The 17,811-nt window shown below is 34.3% G+C and overlaps 1 protein-coding gene across 1 annotated transcript; it reads left to right on the top strand.

Moving 5' to 3' along the window:
* Positions 1 to 7,927: 7,927 nt before the first annotated feature.
* On the top strand, positions 7,928 to 12,783 carry LOC140865678 (probable zinc metalloprotease EGY2, chloroplastic). Its single transcript, XM_073270395.1, has 12 exons — positions 7,928 to 8,088; positions 8,169 to 8,247; positions 8,583 to 8,678; positions 9,170 to 9,220; positions 9,323 to 9,433; positions 9,613 to 9,687; positions 9,768 to 9,873; positions 9,973 to 10,066; positions 10,494 to 10,647; positions 11,688 to 11,895; positions 12,106 to 12,266; positions 12,391 to 12,783. Exons 1-12 carry the CDS (start codon positions 7,958 to 7,960, stop codon positions 12,637 to 12,639), a joined length of 1,515 nt encoding a protein of 504 aa, XP_073126496.1. The 5' UTR covers positions 7,928 to 7,957; the 3' UTR covers positions 12,640 to 12,783.
* The last annotated feature ends 5,028 nt before the right edge of the window (positions 12,784 to 17,811 follow it).

The following is a 17,811-nucleotide window of genomic DNA, read 5'->3' as shown; positions in this document are numbered from 1 at the left end:
AGTGTTTGTTTCAAGGAATGCCACCTTCTTGGAGAAGGAGTTCTTATTGGATAAGAAAGGCAAGATGATGGAACTCGAAGAAATTCGAGAAGAACCCGAGATACAAAATAATGATCCTACACCTCAGGAACCATTGATTGACACGCCTATTACTAGAAGATCCGAGAGGACTTCTAGGCCTCCTATTAGATATGGTTTTCTTCTTGAAGGGGATCAAAGTGAACCCGACATTGGATGTGATCCAAGAAACTTCAATGAAGCAATTTCTGATGCGGATTCGAATTTATAGCTTGAAGCTATGCAGTCGGAAATAGATTCAATGGATACAAACCAAGTTTGGACTTTAGTAGATCCTCCCGATGGAATTGTTCCAATAGGGTGTAAATGGATCTATAAGAGAAAACTTGGGCCTGATGGAAAGGTACTGACTTACAAGGCACGATTGGTGGCAAAATGTTATACTCAAAGACAAGGAGTTGACTATGATGAAAATTTTTCACCAGTCGCAATGTTCAAGTCCATAAGAATCCTTATTGCCATAGCAGCATGGTATGACTATGAGATATGGCAAATGGATGTGAAGACTGCATTTCTTAATGGAAACATTAAGGAAGAAATCTATATGATGCAGCCCGAGGGATTCACATCCATGGGAAGCGAGCATAAGGTATGCAAGCTTCAGAGATCGATCTATGGTCTCAAACAAGCATCAAGAAGTTGGAACCAAAAATTTGATGAAACAATAAAGGATTTTGGTTTCATCAAGAACCCGGAGGAATCGTGCGTGTACAAGAAAGTATTTAAGGATGCTGTGACATTCTTAGTACTTTATGTTGATGACATCTTACTCATTGGGAATGATGTAGGGATGTTGCAGTCAACAAAGATATGGTTATCAGGTAGATTCTCGATGAAGGATTTGGGTGAGGCATCCTATATTCTAGGGATACAGATCTATAGAGATAGATCTAAGAGAATGATAGGACTTACTCAAGCTACCTACATCGACACTATATTGAAAAGGTTTTCAATGGATGAGTCCAAGAGAGGACATCTACCTATGTGTCATGGAGTCTATCTATCCAAGTCTATGTATCCCAAGACTGACGAAGAGATAGAGAAAATGACACACATACCATATGCGTCAGCCATAGGGAGTATCATGTATGGGATGATATCTACCAGACCGGATGTGGCATTTGCTCTGAGTGTCACGAGCAGATATCAAGCCAATCCCGGTCAAATGCATTGGAAAGCCGTGAAGGATATTCTTAAGTACTTGAGAAGAACTAAGAATGTATTCATGGTTTATGGAGGAAGAGAACTGAAATTGGAAGGCTATACCGACTCTAGCTTTCAAGGTGACGTGGATGACTCGAAGTCAACCTCTGGATTTGTGTTCATGCTCAATGGCGGTGCTGTCTCTTGGAAGAGTTCCAAGCAGGACACCACAGCGGATTCCACCACTGAGGCAGAATACATTGCGGCATCAGCTGCTGCTAAAGAGGCCATTTGGATGAGGAATTTCGTCCAAGAGTTGGGCGTTATTCCTGAAGCTGTTGGTCCAGTCCCGGTGTACTGTGACAACACGGGTTCCGTTGCTTAGGCAAAGGAACCAAGGTCTCATCAAAGATCCAAACACGTACTGAGGAAATACCACATCATCCGGGAGATCGTGGAAAGAGGAGACATCACTGTCGAGAGAGTGGCCTCTGCAGACAATATCGCTGATCCACTTACTAAGCCCTTGCCAGGACCATTATTTGACAAACATCGTGAAGCAATGGGACTACGTAGTATGACTAGTTGGCTTTAGGGCAAGTGGGAGATTGAAAGAGTGGGTGCCCGGTGAGCCAACTTGTGGCTAAGGGCTTTTATGACTCTATGTATAAACAATCTTTTGTTTAATATAATTTACACTTTTATAATGACATTTACTTTATCTTTTATCATATTATTATGTTGTGACATACTATAAGATGTTTAGATGAAGACCTTGAATATACTATAGTGTATGTAAGATGTGGTAGCACATGGGGATGGCTATCATGAAACACATTTTAAAGTCACTGTATATTCTAAACAGTTCCTAGTCGATTGAGCCGTCCGTTAATAAGGATAAGGATCACTCGAGATTGAGACTAGCGTTTGCGATGCCGAGTACCACGTTTCATTGGTATGGAACATAGAGATGTTCAAAGCATGCAAATGGATATTCATATGATGAATGATCGAACAACCCTATCCGAACTTTCCAAGTGGTTATCACTTATCGAGTGGATAAAGTCCGCGGTTTTGGTTGTACACCATTAGTTCTTACTACTTGAAACATCATTGAGACTCTATATGCTAGTATTGTACTTTGACTCGTTTACCGACTCTATTGGGTCATCAGGTGTCGGTATTGGGTATAGTTACGACACATATAGGAGTCGATGCCTTGTTGTCAAGGATTCACCACATACTTGCAAGTGTGGATATCCTATGCGATATGAGGAGATATTAGTGTGACGAATATCTGGCCAGAGTACATGATGTGTTTTAGGTTACTTGGTGTTTCTAGTAACACATGCGATGTCACTATTTGATCTCCAAGATGTAATGCATAGTTATTGAATCTCGAACGACTCTCGATTTACCAATGGTTGTTGATTCAATCGGGATATATGGATGAAGGGACCGTACTGTACGCTAACCAAAATCTATTGGTTCTTGCAGGTACTATCAGTGATACCTAGGGAATCATGGGGCGATGTTGCTAGGCGCTCTTACCATGATTCGATGGGCAAGTCGGAAATTGTTGTTTCGAGTCACAAGGAGTTGTGAGCCCACGGCTAGCTGTATCCCTGAACCATTGAGGTTCACACAAGTAATGGATTTCTAATCCCCGTTGAGATAATTAAATTTAAAGAGTTAAATTTAGTGAATAAAGAAGTGGGACTTCTTATTTAAAAGTAGAGGGAGTAAGATTTTCTAAAATAACATAGTGATGGACATTTTTTGGAAATCACTGAATTCGGATTCAGAAAATTTATCTTGACTTTAAAAGATGCAGAAATGGTTTCTGTGCACATTGGTGAAATTGGTTTATCAATCTGAGTCACGATAAATTTTATATTAATTTCTGAACATGCGGGCTTTGCTTGTCAGGCTTGAACTTATGACTAATGGGCCCTAAGCTGTTAGCAGTCCACATTATAAATAAGTTATTGCAATACAGAAATTAGACAACACAGGTCATAATTTCGAAAACCAAGAGAGCTCTCTCTTAGGGTTTTCGGCCGACCCCTCCCTCTCCCTCTCACAGTGTTCAAAAATTCAGTCTGTAAATTTTTGACTTTGCAGACTGATTTAACAGATCATATCTGTTCTATCTCTTCGTAGAAACTTCTGATAGACTTTCTAGTGCAGTCTATCAGAGGGATTAAATTTCTGTTCGTGGACCTGATTGAAGAATTGTTCGTTCATCAGTTCCTGGGTTATACAACAAGAGCAGTTTAATCTGTTGGTGTCCATAATCTCGCTTCGAGATTTTAAGGTAAAATTTATATTGTTTAAATTTTATGTTATCAATTTTAATCGTAGGAATTTGATATCCATATGGAATCGTTCCATATAAAATTTTAAAACTTCCGCTGCACCGGGTATCACTTTATTTTTCGATCCGAAGAACGGCCGTGTTCCAACAGACCAAACTACTAAATGATCTCAAAAGCCACAAGAGTGTGTTCGCCTGAAAGGTAGCAGATATCAAAGGAATAAATCCATTCATTTGCATGTATAAAATATTAATGAGGAGAACATCAACCCATTGGTCCATCCACAGAAGAGATTGAGTCCCAAAATGCAAGAGGTAGTGAAGGCTGAAACGATAAAACTTCTGGATGCAGGTATTATTTACCCAATTTCTAATAGTGCATGGGTGAGTCCTGTTCAATGTGTACCAAAAAAAGGGGGAATAACTGTCATTAAGAGCAAGCAAAATGAGCTAATACCTACTAGGACAATTACAGGTTGGCGTGTGTGTATAGATTATAGAAAATTTAATGACGCAACCTGTAAGGCCCATAATTATTTAATTTTAATTCGAAAATATTTAATTTGAGAATATTTAGAGTTTAGAATGAAATTCTAATATTCTTAAATGAATAAGGATTGAAATTGAATTAAATCGCTTTTTTGGAGACTGAATTGCAAATAGCCAAAAGTTTAGGGACTAAACTGCGATTTGGATAATATTTATCTAAACTTACACTTATATTCAGACATTTTTCACGTGGAGAACAGAAAAGAAAGGGCAGAGACGGCTGAAACCATTTCTCACGCCATTTTTGTCCACAAAAGCTCCGATATCTTGTGATCCGGCCGTCAGAAATTCGAGATAAATATATATCTGCGATCGCCGCTCCGAGAGCTTCGTTTTGGTACAAGTTTCATTCACTTTTCTTAGATTTTATTTTTATGTTGAAGATGGAAATTCATGATTTTAAGATATATGCATATATGAGCTGTACCGATTATGTATTCGCAGACGGTTTGGAAAAAGACTGTCGTTCGGATTTTCTATGGATTTATGAAGCTATTTTCGAAAATATGCTTTCTGATTTTGTGGTTTTGAGCATTTTTATGGTTGATATAAAGAGGATTATGGGATGTATTGATTGTTGGATTGATTTGGATATTGTTTGGGTTGTCGATTTGTAGCCGTTATGCCGTCGATTCGCAAAATGTCAAGACTTTGATATTGTTGATTGAAAGAAGCATGGTTTGAGTTGAATGTGATCTTGTTAGTTACTCTACATGTCATTTCAGCTTTATATCGAAGTTTGCCGAACTCGAGATCTCCGAGTCGAACCGAGAAGGATTTGAAGCAAGGTTTGATAGCATTTGCACTTGAGATTGAGTTGAGAAGTTGAGCAGATTTTTATATATGTTGTTGATGATTGTATTTTCAGATTTGAAGTACTTTCAGACTCGACATTGAAAGGTATAAATGACAGCTAATCCAGAGGGGATAGAACGCTCGAAATAGCTATTATTCTCGAGTATTCCCTTGTTAATCACATACCTGTTTGATTATATGTCTTTATGTGCTTTTGATGCTTTTGTTGCTTTATTTTCTTATGTGCTTTGATGTTCAAGATGTTTTACAGTCTTTAATGCATACAGATTATGTTGCATTCATCTTGAACTCCAGCCTGAAAAGCACAGAGGGTTGAAAGGCCTAGAGTGCATATGACGTTTGGAGGGTTGTAGTTGAGTGGCACGGAATATAGAGTTACTTCCAGAGCCAGAAGACTCACTATAGTTGCACCAAAGTCAAGGGATATAAAATACTTGACGTCACCTCGATTGGGTGAGTTGGTGATTCGTTTAAGAATTTTATTCCCCGGGATCCCAAGAACCAATATTCGATTGATATCAGACTTGATAGCCTTCATTTGAAACATGCATTGCATTCATGTTTATTATATTGCATGTTTTGTTGTTTATACTGAGATTTTATTTCTCACCGGAGTTATCCGGCTATTGCTTTGTTTTGTATGTGTGCATGGCAATAGGTGGGGCAGGAGCTGGTCAGAAGCGACAAGGATAGCTCGAGATAGAATTTTAGCATGTGCATGCATGTATATGTATATTCGTACTCTCGTACTGAGCTTTAATGCTCACATCCAATGTTTTCTATGTTTTCTTGACACCCCATTCAACGGGGAAATTGCAGGTTTTCCACCAAAATTTGGGATTAGGTGGTGGCCAAGAAGAGCTGCAGGAGTAGTAGCTAGGATATTGAATTATTTCAATTGTGTTGTATATTGGTTTTATTACCCTGTTGTATTCTATCGGTTTAGCATTTATTTAAGTTTTCCATAGTTATCTATGATTATTGTTTATTACATGCTTAATTAAGGTTAAATTTAGGGTCTCTCTCTCTCTCTCTCTCAACAAGCACTTACGTTAGCATACAAGCAAGGTTCTAAAAAGCGTGAAGCGTATCAAAGTGTAGGAGCCAAGCTTCAAGCTTTTTAAGCTTAAGCGCGATTTCTACGAGCTTAAGAGTACGTTTAAGCGTAAAAAAGCGTTTCAATTTAAACTATAATTTTAGTCATCTCACAAAATTAACGGAGTAAATAATGAATAAATATAATAAGTTCAAGTGTTATGCATTAATTCTTTGTGAGATTCTAATTCAATTTATTTCATATCACGTGTCATCGAACATAAAATAAATTAATTGGTCTAATCCCTCAATATGTACAACATTCACATCATCGTTACACTTAGTCATACAATATTGTAATATTGCTCACTAGTAAAATCGCTACTTTATGATTTATTTTCGTCTTATTAGTCGATTTTGGTTTTTAGAAAAGTCACATTTAAGTGTATTTAATGACACTTTACATGGTCAACTTATGTTTGACCGCTTTTTTATCACTTTTGGCCGAAGCGAAGCGTTTGGAGAAGCTTCAAGCTGAAGCAAGACTTAATCAAGTTTTTTAGAACACTGCATACAAGATGCCATTTCAGCGGTACTCACATATCACCATATCAAAAACTCATATATATATAACAATATTTCATCGTCAAAATATATTTTTATATTTACACTACTTAATTATCCACGTTTATCTTCAAATATTGTTTGTTTGTTTTGTTGATTAAAGTACGAATACTTTCTAATTATTAATTCACTATTTTTTTTATAATAATTTGAAATCTAAAATAAATTTATTATTATTTTTTAAATACAATTATTATAAAAATTATAAAATTTTGTTGTTCCATAGAACTGAAAGCGATAATAAATTTTATATGAAAAAAATTTAAATTTTTATTAATTATTTAAATGATTTTTTTAATTATTTCATATTTTCAATTATTTTATAAACTATCATATTTTTATTCAAAATTAATAAAATTGTAAATTATATTTTTAAATATATTTTTCACATCAACATATATTATAAAATTGAAACACGAGGTTACTGATTTAGTACAATAATATATTTTTTAAAATTTATCTTGAAATTATATGAAATTCAATAAAAATTTATCTAATCTACAAAGTCTATTATTTTAAAAAAATATTTAAATTTCTTGATTAAATACACCTTCATTTAGTTTTTTAAATAAATTTTTACGACTAAGAGTCAGTTTGGATACAAAAGTTATAAATTTAAAAAGTTCTTATACAAGTTTAGAATTTTAACTGCTTTTATTAATAAAAAAGTAAAAGCATTTTTGGTGTCTCGATATATATTGAAAAATGCTTTTGTTTCAATTTTTAAATAAAACTAGAAGTAGAAGTCCAAAAACAAAAAATTTGGACTTCTAATAAAGTGTTTTTTCAAAAGAGTTTTTGTAAAAACATAATACACATTTAAAAAAAAATTCAATTTTTTTAAAAAAGATAAGTGATTTCTCCAAACAAAGGGCTCTATTATCATTACTAGTTACGGAGCACACGCGTTGCGAGTGTAATATAATGTATGTTATTAAAATTTTGTGTTACGAAAATATATGTGGGTAAGCAGTTAGATTTTCAATTGAAGAAAAAATAAAAGAAACTGTTGTGAAAATTTGGCTGCAAGCAAGTGGCAAAACTAGAAAAAAATTTTGTTGTCTCACACCATACCAGAAAATTTAGTTAGTTATGACAGGATTGGCCATAAATTGGGCCTATGGAGTTGATTCAAATTAAGCCCAACAATTTATTTTAACCAAAGCAACGAACAAAATAATAAACGATCAGAAACATTTGGATTTGGATATTCGCGCATTTCATTCTTACAAGGGATAAGATATTTGCAAACTTCCAACTTCCCAAGCTCCCATTTTCAAAATCTGTCAAAATTCGAAGCCACACCCGCGTAAACCGTTCGAATTCCCGTGTTCAATCTCTGTAGGATTTAGAATTTAGATAAACGGATCATTCACTGTTTTCGTTTTACTTGCGATGAGTTTGTCCACAAGTTTTGGCGGGATTTTTGTTTTACCATTGGCGAAATGCAGCTCCTGCAGTAACATTCGCGTTCCATCTCCAGCATTTGGGCGCTGCTGGAGCCTCGGCTCAGTTGGGTTCTCGAGGTATTTGTTGATTAATGATTTGCGAGTGATTTGATCAATGTGATGGAACTGAGTTGTGTTCTGTACTTCTGCGTGTTTAGGGCCGCGTTAAGGGGGAATTTGAGGACTGTCCGCAGATTGAGTGAGACGGGGACTGAACCCGAGAGTAATAATGAGGAGGTAATTTTGTGGTTTTGTATGGGTGTAGCTTTAGCAACTGTGCATTTGTGGGTTATGGGTTGTGCTGTGTATGTTTCGTATTCTTGGATATAGTTTGTACATTGTCCGAGTGCGGTTTGGATTTGGAAGGATCTGATTTAATGGAGAGAATGGTGAATTGTGTTTGGTATTCCAAATTTCTGGAATGAGTAGCAGAAAGGTTCTTCAGACTGTGCTGAATGATCTGTGTCCTTCGTATAATATAAAAAATGGTTCTTGTGGTGGATTTAACTTTCAGTAGAAAAATTTCAAGATTATCATGTTTTCGGGTGCTGAATTGCAGTGCTATTTTCTAGGGTGACAACCAGCCTGCTGAGTCAGACATGCTTGAGTCACAAAGCATGGTAAACAATAACGATGAGGAAACGATTAATGCTCAGGACAAAGTTGAGGTACTTTTGATATGTGTTTCATACTTCGTTGACACTTTTTGGCTCGCACGTCGTACTTTTTCATTTTTTATTTGCTCGCCGAGTTTTTCCCAGAACAAATCCTGCTTTGTCCTTGTTCTGTATTTTGGTGGAGGTGAATAGTGGTCCTGGTTGTTGGTCCGTTGGATGTGTGGGGTGCTGATCATAGTAGGGAGGGCCTTTGTATTTCATTGCTGCTACTTTAATGTTATGGTAATGGTATCAAAACAGTTAAGTAGAATTGTGAAAGATGAGAAGGAAGTAAAATGCATCCATGGAAACGTTATTATCTACGGGTGAAATTATAGTAGATTCATATTTGAAATTCTGGTTTTGATTTTGGATTTTGGCTGTCAGCTTGTCTACACGAATATATATCCCTCTTTTCTCTTCTTTCATTGCACCTTTAGTGAGAAGGTGTTTTGTTTTGTTGAAGTTTACCTCCTTTATTTGTTGAAATTGTGTTTTAACAGGATGCTGATGTTGTTCAATTTGCCAGTGGATCGCCTCTGCCAGGGGTGAAGGTGATAAGAATTTAGAAGTAATGATGACATTGTATAAACCTCGTGGTCAGATGTCTCTTTCTATAATAGTAAATCTTATATTTTTCTCAACACCATGAACAGCGGCAGGAATTCGATGAATCGTTGAGAATTCCTAAGGAAACAATTGAAATTTTGAAGGATCAAGTATTTGGTTTTGATACATTCTTTGTGACCAGCCAAGAACCATATGAAGTGAGTTCTTTGGATGATTTCTTATTTTAATCAGTTATTTATAAGGTCACCTAATTTCTAGATTCCCTGATTGAAAGTGTTTGCCTAGTGACACTTCACAAATCCAAAGGCTCATCCCTATGGTGTACCATAATACATATGGTGTAAGTGGTGACACAAATTATTATTTATTGATGTAGGGTGGGGTATTGTTCAAGGGAAACCTGCGAGGGGTGGCTGCAAAAAGTTATGAGAAAATAAAAATGAGAATGGAGGTTGGTGAATCAGTCTTTTATTTGTGCTGTTTCTCAGCCATGTCATGCTATTTTACATGTTTCTCATGTTCTAATTGTAGGACAAATTTGGAGATTTATTGAAATTATTTCTTCTAATTAACCCTGAGGACGATAAACCTGTAGCAGTTGTGGTGCCAAGGAAGACCTTGCAACCAGATACTACTGGTAGTTTATAAGCTCTAAGAATTTATAGAAGATTTAGATTTCAAAAATGGCTTTCAATCGTGGATATTGATGGTTTTCTATTTGGTTTGAGCGACGTAGCTGTTCCTGAGTGGTTTGCTGCTGGTGCTTTTGGATTGGTCACTGTATTCACCCTACTTATTCGCAATGTTCCAGCATTACAAGCAAATCTAGTGTATGTTTTTGTTCATGTTGTGCTTTTTTCTTATAATTATATTTAACAAATGTTTTACAAAGCATCTGAAACAATCTATGGAAATGTTCTAGAAAAAAAGCCATGGCATGTCAAAACCTTGCTTTGAAAGTGCTCAAACGTTTCTGTTGCTGTGTGTTTTGTTATACAAAAATGCCACTAAGTTCTTCAATCATTTGCTTCACCTCAATTTGTTGTCGTTCCTACAATCACTTGGGGAATTCTTTTGCATTGCTTCTTCTCATGTCATTGTGGGCAAGTCTCTTATCTGCTTCATTGTGTTATGGATTTCATATTTTATTTTGCCTGTCCTTTATTTTCCGAGGTTAAGTAAAAAACCGAAGATTCACAAAGTACTTGAAAGCAGCATGATGTAGTCACTAGTCATTATTTTTTATTTATACTCCAGATCTGCTTTTGATGATATCGACTTGTTGGGAAATGGCCTTCCTGGAGCTCTTGTTACGGCACTTGTCCTGGGTGTACATGAAATCAGCCATTTTCTAGTTGCAAAAGAATATGGTATTAAGCTGGGTGTCCCGTATTTTGTTCCTAGTTGGCAGGTAAGTTATCTTCGCTATTGCGTACGATTCAAACTGCCAATGCTTCTCAGTTCAGTTGTCTTGCTTTTCTCATCATTGGATCTTGTTTGTGAACGTTGTTAAATATGTGAAATGTACGTTTTCATCTCTTTTCTTAATGTACTTGGTGAACTTTACTCTTGACTTGGTCTTACTTCAAAGAAGGATTATATGACACCTCTAAATGCATGAAGTGTATAACATAAGTAAAAGAATTCCTAATACAAGAAAAAGATAAATACATAACACATTCATGCATTTCTGTCCTCGGTATTTAACCAAATTCATTTCACCCTGAAATAAAAGAACAAAAATCATCAAGTATCTAAAAAAGTTTTAAAATGAAAATTTCAAAAACAGCAAAAGGCAATTTTCTACATTCCGAGATTCTTGTAAATGGACATCCTGTCTCTAGATAACAACATAAATACAAATTTTTGTAAATGCATAAGCCAGGGAAGTTGCGCATCTCAATAAATTCTTGCACCAAGACTAGTGGAGAAATAGTAGATTTCAACTTGGCATCTCAAATCCATCACATGTAGTTGGGGAAAAATGTTATTTAAGCACTAAATTCGAAATTATAGTCCAACATTCTTTTGTTCATGTTGAAACCATATGACGTTATGTCAAACTACAAGTAATTTCAAATCAATGGATTTTCAAGTGCCTTGGTTTCAAATCCTGTTTCAAATCTAATTTCATCCATCAAAACTTAGCTTAAAGCTATGAATCACGTGCTTAAAAATGACCCGATATTTTAAGCTGTAGGAAGGTCAAGATGTGGAATGGGCTTTGGAAGAGAATCCTAGGCACAACACATAATTCTTCTAACGTTGCTTGCTTGTGGGTGTATTATATGTTTATGTATTTCCTCTTTTCAATGGCAGAAGTAATTAACTCGACATAGTATATAAATTATAAAAAAATATTCCCACATTCCATACTTTTATTGCAATCTGCATAATTTTTTGTGCCTGTGCATGCTCACGTGGAAAAAATCTAAAAGGTTCTATTTACAGATAGGATCTTTCGGTGCCATAACAAGGATTCTAAATATAGTACCAAAGCGTGAAGATCTCTTGAGATTTTCAGTAGCTGGTCCTTTGGCAGGGTTTTCGTTGGGCTTTGTTCTTTTGCTTTTAGGATTTCTCTTGCCGCCACCTGATGAACTAGGTCTTCTTGTTGACCCCTCGGTATTCCACGAATCCCTTCTAGTTGGGGCATTAGGTATAACTTATTTCCTTTTGTCTTTGAGTGTTGTTACAATAAAAAATCAGTCTGAAATTTAAACTATTTTTCTTCGTATATCTAAATATTCTATGCTCTCTTTCTTTAGCAAATGAGAGACAATGATGCCAGAATGATGCTAACAATTATTTGCAGATTATCCATTGAAATACACTTTCTTTCTTGTTTTTTTCTCTCTTTTGGACATAGCTAAGCTATTTCTTGGAGACGTCCTGAAAGAAGGCACCCCGGTTTCCATAAACCCACTCGTAATATGGGCCTGGGCTGGACTTCTGATTAATGCCATCAATAGCATCCCTGCCGGAGAACTTGATGGTGGTCGTATTTCTTTCGCCATATGGGGAAGAAAGGTACACGTCGAATAACAAGAAATGTTGCGAAACTGTACCATCTCCAACGTTCACAACAAGAAAATTCCGTGATCTATCAGAAGCTAAGAGCATGACTTCGACTGATCTTACCAATTTTTCGCAGGTTTGGTCTCGATTTACTACTGCCTCCCTTGTGCTTCTTGGATTGGGCTCTCTGTCGAATGACGTCGCATTCTATTGGTTAGTTCTAATATTTTTCTTGCAACGAGGGCCTATCGCACCATTGTCCGAAGAGATCACTGATCCTGGCCAATTGTATGTCTCTGTTGGGGTAGTTGTGTTGCTGTTAGGAGTATTGGTATGCTTGCCATTTCCATTCCCTTTCTCTAGTGATGTCGTTAACAGTTTTTAGTAACGCCACCATAAATTTTTGAGCCATTTATGGGGGAATTTGCTTCTGCAAGTATCCGAGTGTTTGTATTGCCTTAATTGTGAGTTAGCTAGGGTATATATCTATCTCTACTATAAAATCTACCTCTTCTCTACTATTCTACTATAAAAGAATGAATGATGAACAAAGTTTTTGCATTGTGTATTTACTGCATTGCCCAAAAACTATGAGTTATATGTATTAATTGCATGGGCATTGGGTGTAAAATGGTGTAAATGGTGGGCAAAATTTTTGCATTGTGTATGTTAATACGCTTGTCTAATATATCAACTCGATCAAAGCAACCCAAGAACAAATCAGGGAAGTCTCAATTCAACAAACACACAACCAAGAGTATAATCAGAAACAAACTTAATGTATTTTCTCGGTTCCTGTACACACATACATAAACCATTAACTAATTAAGTGTTCCGCTTTCTAAATATTCCAGAATACAAACCGTTCGATACATATTCAAATACAAAATTAATATGTTTTATATATATGCCCACATACAGATATATATTCTAATACATAATTAATATGTTTTCGATTTATGCAAACAGGCATATTTAATTCAACTGTCCATACATATTCTCATACATAATTAATGTATATTTGTGCCCCTGGTTTTGGCATCTATTATATACATAGAAGTCTCTGCCTCTTTCCTCCAGCATTTGATTTGAAAGGGTATTTTGAAGACCATCAAGAGATAACAACGACACCACTTTTCAGTTTGATCAATCAACCTACCCCGAAGAAGATGTTCTGGACACTTAAAAGTGCGGTTGGTTCGCTGCTACAAGCTGACTATCTTTGGTAAAGATCAAGATGACATTTTCAGCATTGAATGATCAATTTTTTTTTTCAATACTTTTCTTTAAAAAAATCCTATCATCTTGTACTATATCGTTCTTTAAAATAATTTTTAATTTCTATTCAGGGTTCAAAGATTCATGCCACCATAAAAAAGTGAGTTTTCTATATATGTTTTTATTTTGATTTGTAAATTTGAAAGTGAAGTTGCGTTCCTGTTTGTATTTCATTTGAACTCAATACTCACGATTCTTGTGCTCCTCAAATAAAAAAAAATGCAGAAACTACATGGAAAACATATAATCATTAACTTACAACTTTTAAAAAATCAGGTTCTAAAAATCATACATGCACAGACCATAAAACATGCAGAAATCTATACACTTAAAAGTATAAAATGTAGTAGATTTGATTCGAAAATCACCATAAATTCTACCAGATTCTATTATACATGTTTATTCATCATAATGAAAAAATCCATAAATAAATGAATATTCAGAAAAATATAATTATTATACGATTCAACTATTTGCCTTTGAATCGAAACACGTGTTACCACTATGGCAAGAGCAGTGGATCCGTGAATATTCTTTTGATTTTGACAAAATACGAAGGCATGATGAACTCAATAACTCATCAACAATTATTGTATTTGAGGAATTTTTTCATAATTTATAATAATTTCTTTTCGCACGTTAAAGTAATTCTCATTGTCAAATTAATGTATTTACGTTTTATTGTATAGCCAAAAAATACATATCATCTCATATTTTTATTATATTACATTATATATAAATAATATTTCGTGCATCGCACGGTGAGATACTAGTAATTTATTATATTAATAAAAGCACACTATATTAGAAAAAAATAAAAATAAAAACAAAAATTTATTATTTTTAACCCATTAAACACAACATTTCAAATTTGTTTTTAAAACATCATATTGCATAAAATTGTCCTGTATACTACTGAAATATAAGTGCAAACAATAAAATAACTATTTTGATATAGCTTCTTTGTTATCAATGAAATTATTATTGTAAAGTTAATATTTTATTATGAATATTTGTATATTTTAATATTCGATTATTATTATTCTTACACAAACTTTTACCGTAAATATCACTTACATTTTTTAATTATTATTTTTTTTTCGAAACCGATGGTTTACACATCTATGGAAGTTGTCTTTAAGATAATATATGAATAGTGAGTATCACCATATATGTTATTAAATAAGTTTCAAAATTTATTATACAAATAAAATCACATTATATTAAAAAGAAAATAAAAATAATAATTTACTATTTTTAACCCATTAAACACAATATTTTTAATTGGTTTTAAAACATTATATTGCATAAAGTTAACCGGTATAATATTGTAATATAAGTGCAAATAATGCATAAATTATTTTGATATAGTTTCTTTATTGTCATTGAAATTATTATTGTAAATTAATATTTTATTATGAATATTTTTATATTTTAATATTATTATTCTTACATAAAATTTTAGTGTAAATATCACTTACATTTTTTAATTAATTTTTTTTTGCAAAACCGATTGCTAATAGTAATAAACAATTTCTCTCTCTCTCTCATTAATGATATTCTAATTAATGGTAATAATATAATTTTATTCGCTATTTACCATCAAGATTTTTCTTTAATTTCGGACAATGCCCATCTCATTTCACACACCAAAGAATAATTTAAGGACAGAGAGCATCACCATATATGTTAAGAATAAGTATCATAAATCCTGTATAAAATTAACTTCGATCAACTACTCAAAATTTCATGGATCGGCACTTGTATAAAAATCTCTTGGAACATAACGATGCTAACACATATCGGAACGCCAGAAATACATCATACGAACAAAACTTGAAACTATAAAAATATGTGATTTTCAAAATAGCGTATTTAAAACATGATTTGATCTTAAAATGACATGCTAAAACATGAGTTCCAAATAAACATGCATAACATTGATAAAATGCATTAACTTTCGTGAACATTATTGACATAAGGTTCTCAGACATTCGTGTCATGCAAATTCTTCCCGCCTCCTCGACTACTCAGTCCCATGACCAACTTTTAGATCATTAACTTCTTCATTTTCATCTACATCGGTACATTGAGTCTAAAGACTCAACAAACATACATATGTAATAAAATATACATAATCAAAATCTTAAAACATGTTTTGGACGTGTCTAACAACATAATCATGCATATCAAATGAAATCAATTGCTTCATTTCGTGGTGATGAAATATGTGTAAATGTGGAAACCATTAGAGCCTTTGGGTCCCGTAATCACGTTCGTTGTACACAAGCATATAATTTGGTATTTGCCGATATGCATCTTAAACTTTCATTCTTTTGTAAAATCCCTCATCAGAGCTCATCCCGGAGAACTAATCTCATATTTGCCACCACAAGTCCACAAAAGACATCAAAATATTTACATGCTTACATAACATCATTTATCTTCTTTTTTATTTTTTTTTAATTTGAAGGGAAAACAATTTTCATTGCATGAAATCATAAAAAGAAACATCGTACACAAGATAAGGAGGGGGAATAACTCTCCATTCACAACCAGACAAGGAACCAGCTGCCCTAGCTAGCTTATGAGTTGTGTGGTTCGCTGATCGACGTGCAAAAAAAAAAAAGAGACTGAAGGTAGTTCCAAAGAAAGGAACATACAATCTTCTATAATTTGACCCATATACGAGACATCAACCGACATAGATTGTATAGCATCGATAACCACCTTTGCATCCGATTCAAGAATAAAATTTTCTAAGTGTAGATCATTCAACCAGCTAAGCGCCTCTCGAATGCTAAGAGTTTCTGCTACTGTTGGAGATAATAAGCCCAACTGATAAGTGCAATTTTTGCACTTATATTTTATATGTTTTAACTTGGCCTTTGTTATTTATCGAGCGATATTATGCATGTATTTTTGTTGTTTGTGTAGTTGCAGGAATCCCGATGACAAAAAAATTTTGATAAGAAATGAAGGAAAAACGATAGAATAAGGAATTTAAGCAAAGAAAAAATGAATTGCAACCAGGCGCACATGCGCCCAAGCCAGGCGCACCCGCGCCCTGTAGTTCATTTTTGAAGAATTTATGAATCGATCGGTGCCCCTGCGCCATGTCCACAGTGCACCCACGCTGTCTTCGAATTCATCGCGGTGCACCTGCGCCGGTAGAGGGCGCGGGTGTGTTAAATTTGGAATCTTTTTGGACGGAATTTTAAGGGGATTTCTTGATTTGAAAAAAAAGATACGAGGGTGGTTTTGAGACTTTTTCGGAGGAGAAGGACGAATGTTGAGAGTTTTGGGGGAGTTCACAAGAGCTAAAGAACTTGGTACGAAGGCGGAAGACGGCGGCATCCGACGACGGAGAAGCTTATTCTATCTTCGTTTTAGTTTCTCTTTAAAACTCTAATTTTCTAGTTTGATGCATTGTTTGAAAAACATGTTTTATTTGATATTTAAGTTTATAATGAAGTAATTTCTTAGTCTAGAGGTAGACGGATCTTGACTGGAAACCATGATTTGGATATTTTGATTTATATATTTGAATTCTTCGCACATTTTATTTGTGTTTTCCTGATTTTAATGTTTTCAATTTACTGACCATAGATTGAATGATATATTATTTGGAATCTATCACTCGAGAGAGGCGATTTTGAATACGACATAGGAAAATACATCTTTGGTATTTATATTGTTCGAGAGGCAAATAACTCCATATAAGTTGTTAAAAGAATCACTGAACTATTTTCCAGATTTCATAATTGAAATTGGATAGAAATATTGAGTTTGTAATTGAATACGAATTTCTGCTTAACACTTGAGGGATGGAGTAGAAAATAATAGGGATTCTTGACTAATGAACTAAAAGAATTTGTAATTAAACAATCATTAGAAATAAATTATGGTGGATAGTCAAGTGAAGTCAAACCGCTAGAATTCATCTCCTATTGAATTTTTGTCTAGAGAATTTGTCGTTATTTAATTTTATTTCTTGCAAATTTTAGTTTTATTAAACTCAAACCATCTTCGTAGCTCTACATAGGATTAGGATTTGATTAGTTTCAAATATTTAATATAATATCATTTTATTCATTTTGTGGGATCGACATAGACTCATTTTCTATATTAAAACTTCACATCGTATGCTTGCGAGCGAAAAACACGCAATAAGTTTTTGGTGCCGTTGTCGGGGAGTGAATTTTATTTGTTTTATATTAAATTGCGCTAATTATTCTTCATTTTTATTTAGAGCATTTTATTTTATTTTATTGTTTCT

Source organism: Henckelia pumila, chromosome 4 (genome assembly GCF_033568475.1).
Source record: "Henckelia pumila isolate YLH828 chromosome 4, ASM3356847v2, whole genome shotgun sequence".
Classification (NCBI taxonomy): Eukaryota; Viridiplantae; Streptophyta; class Magnoliopsida; order Lamiales; family Gesneriaceae; genus Henckelia; species Henckelia pumila.
Note: the sequence above shows the minus strand (reverse complement) of the source record. Positions and strands in the feature narration are given on the sequence as shown.

What these genes read in the sequence shown, in the direction of transcription:
- LOC140865678 (XM_073270395.1), top strand. Translation starts at nt 7,958, where the DNA reads ATGAGTTTGTCCACAAGTTTTGGCGGGATTTTTGTTTTACCATTGGCG. An exon ending in CGCCTCTGCCAGGGGTGAAG is followed by an intron (nt 9,221 to 9,322) that starts GTGATAAGAATT and finishes CACCATGAACAG; the next exon opens with CGGCAGGAATTCGATGAATC. An exon ending in ATTTTGTTCCTAGTTGGCAG is followed by an intron (nt 10,648 to 11,687) that starts GTAAGTTATCTT and finishes TTCTATTTACAG; the next exon opens with ATAGGATCTTTCGGTGCCAT.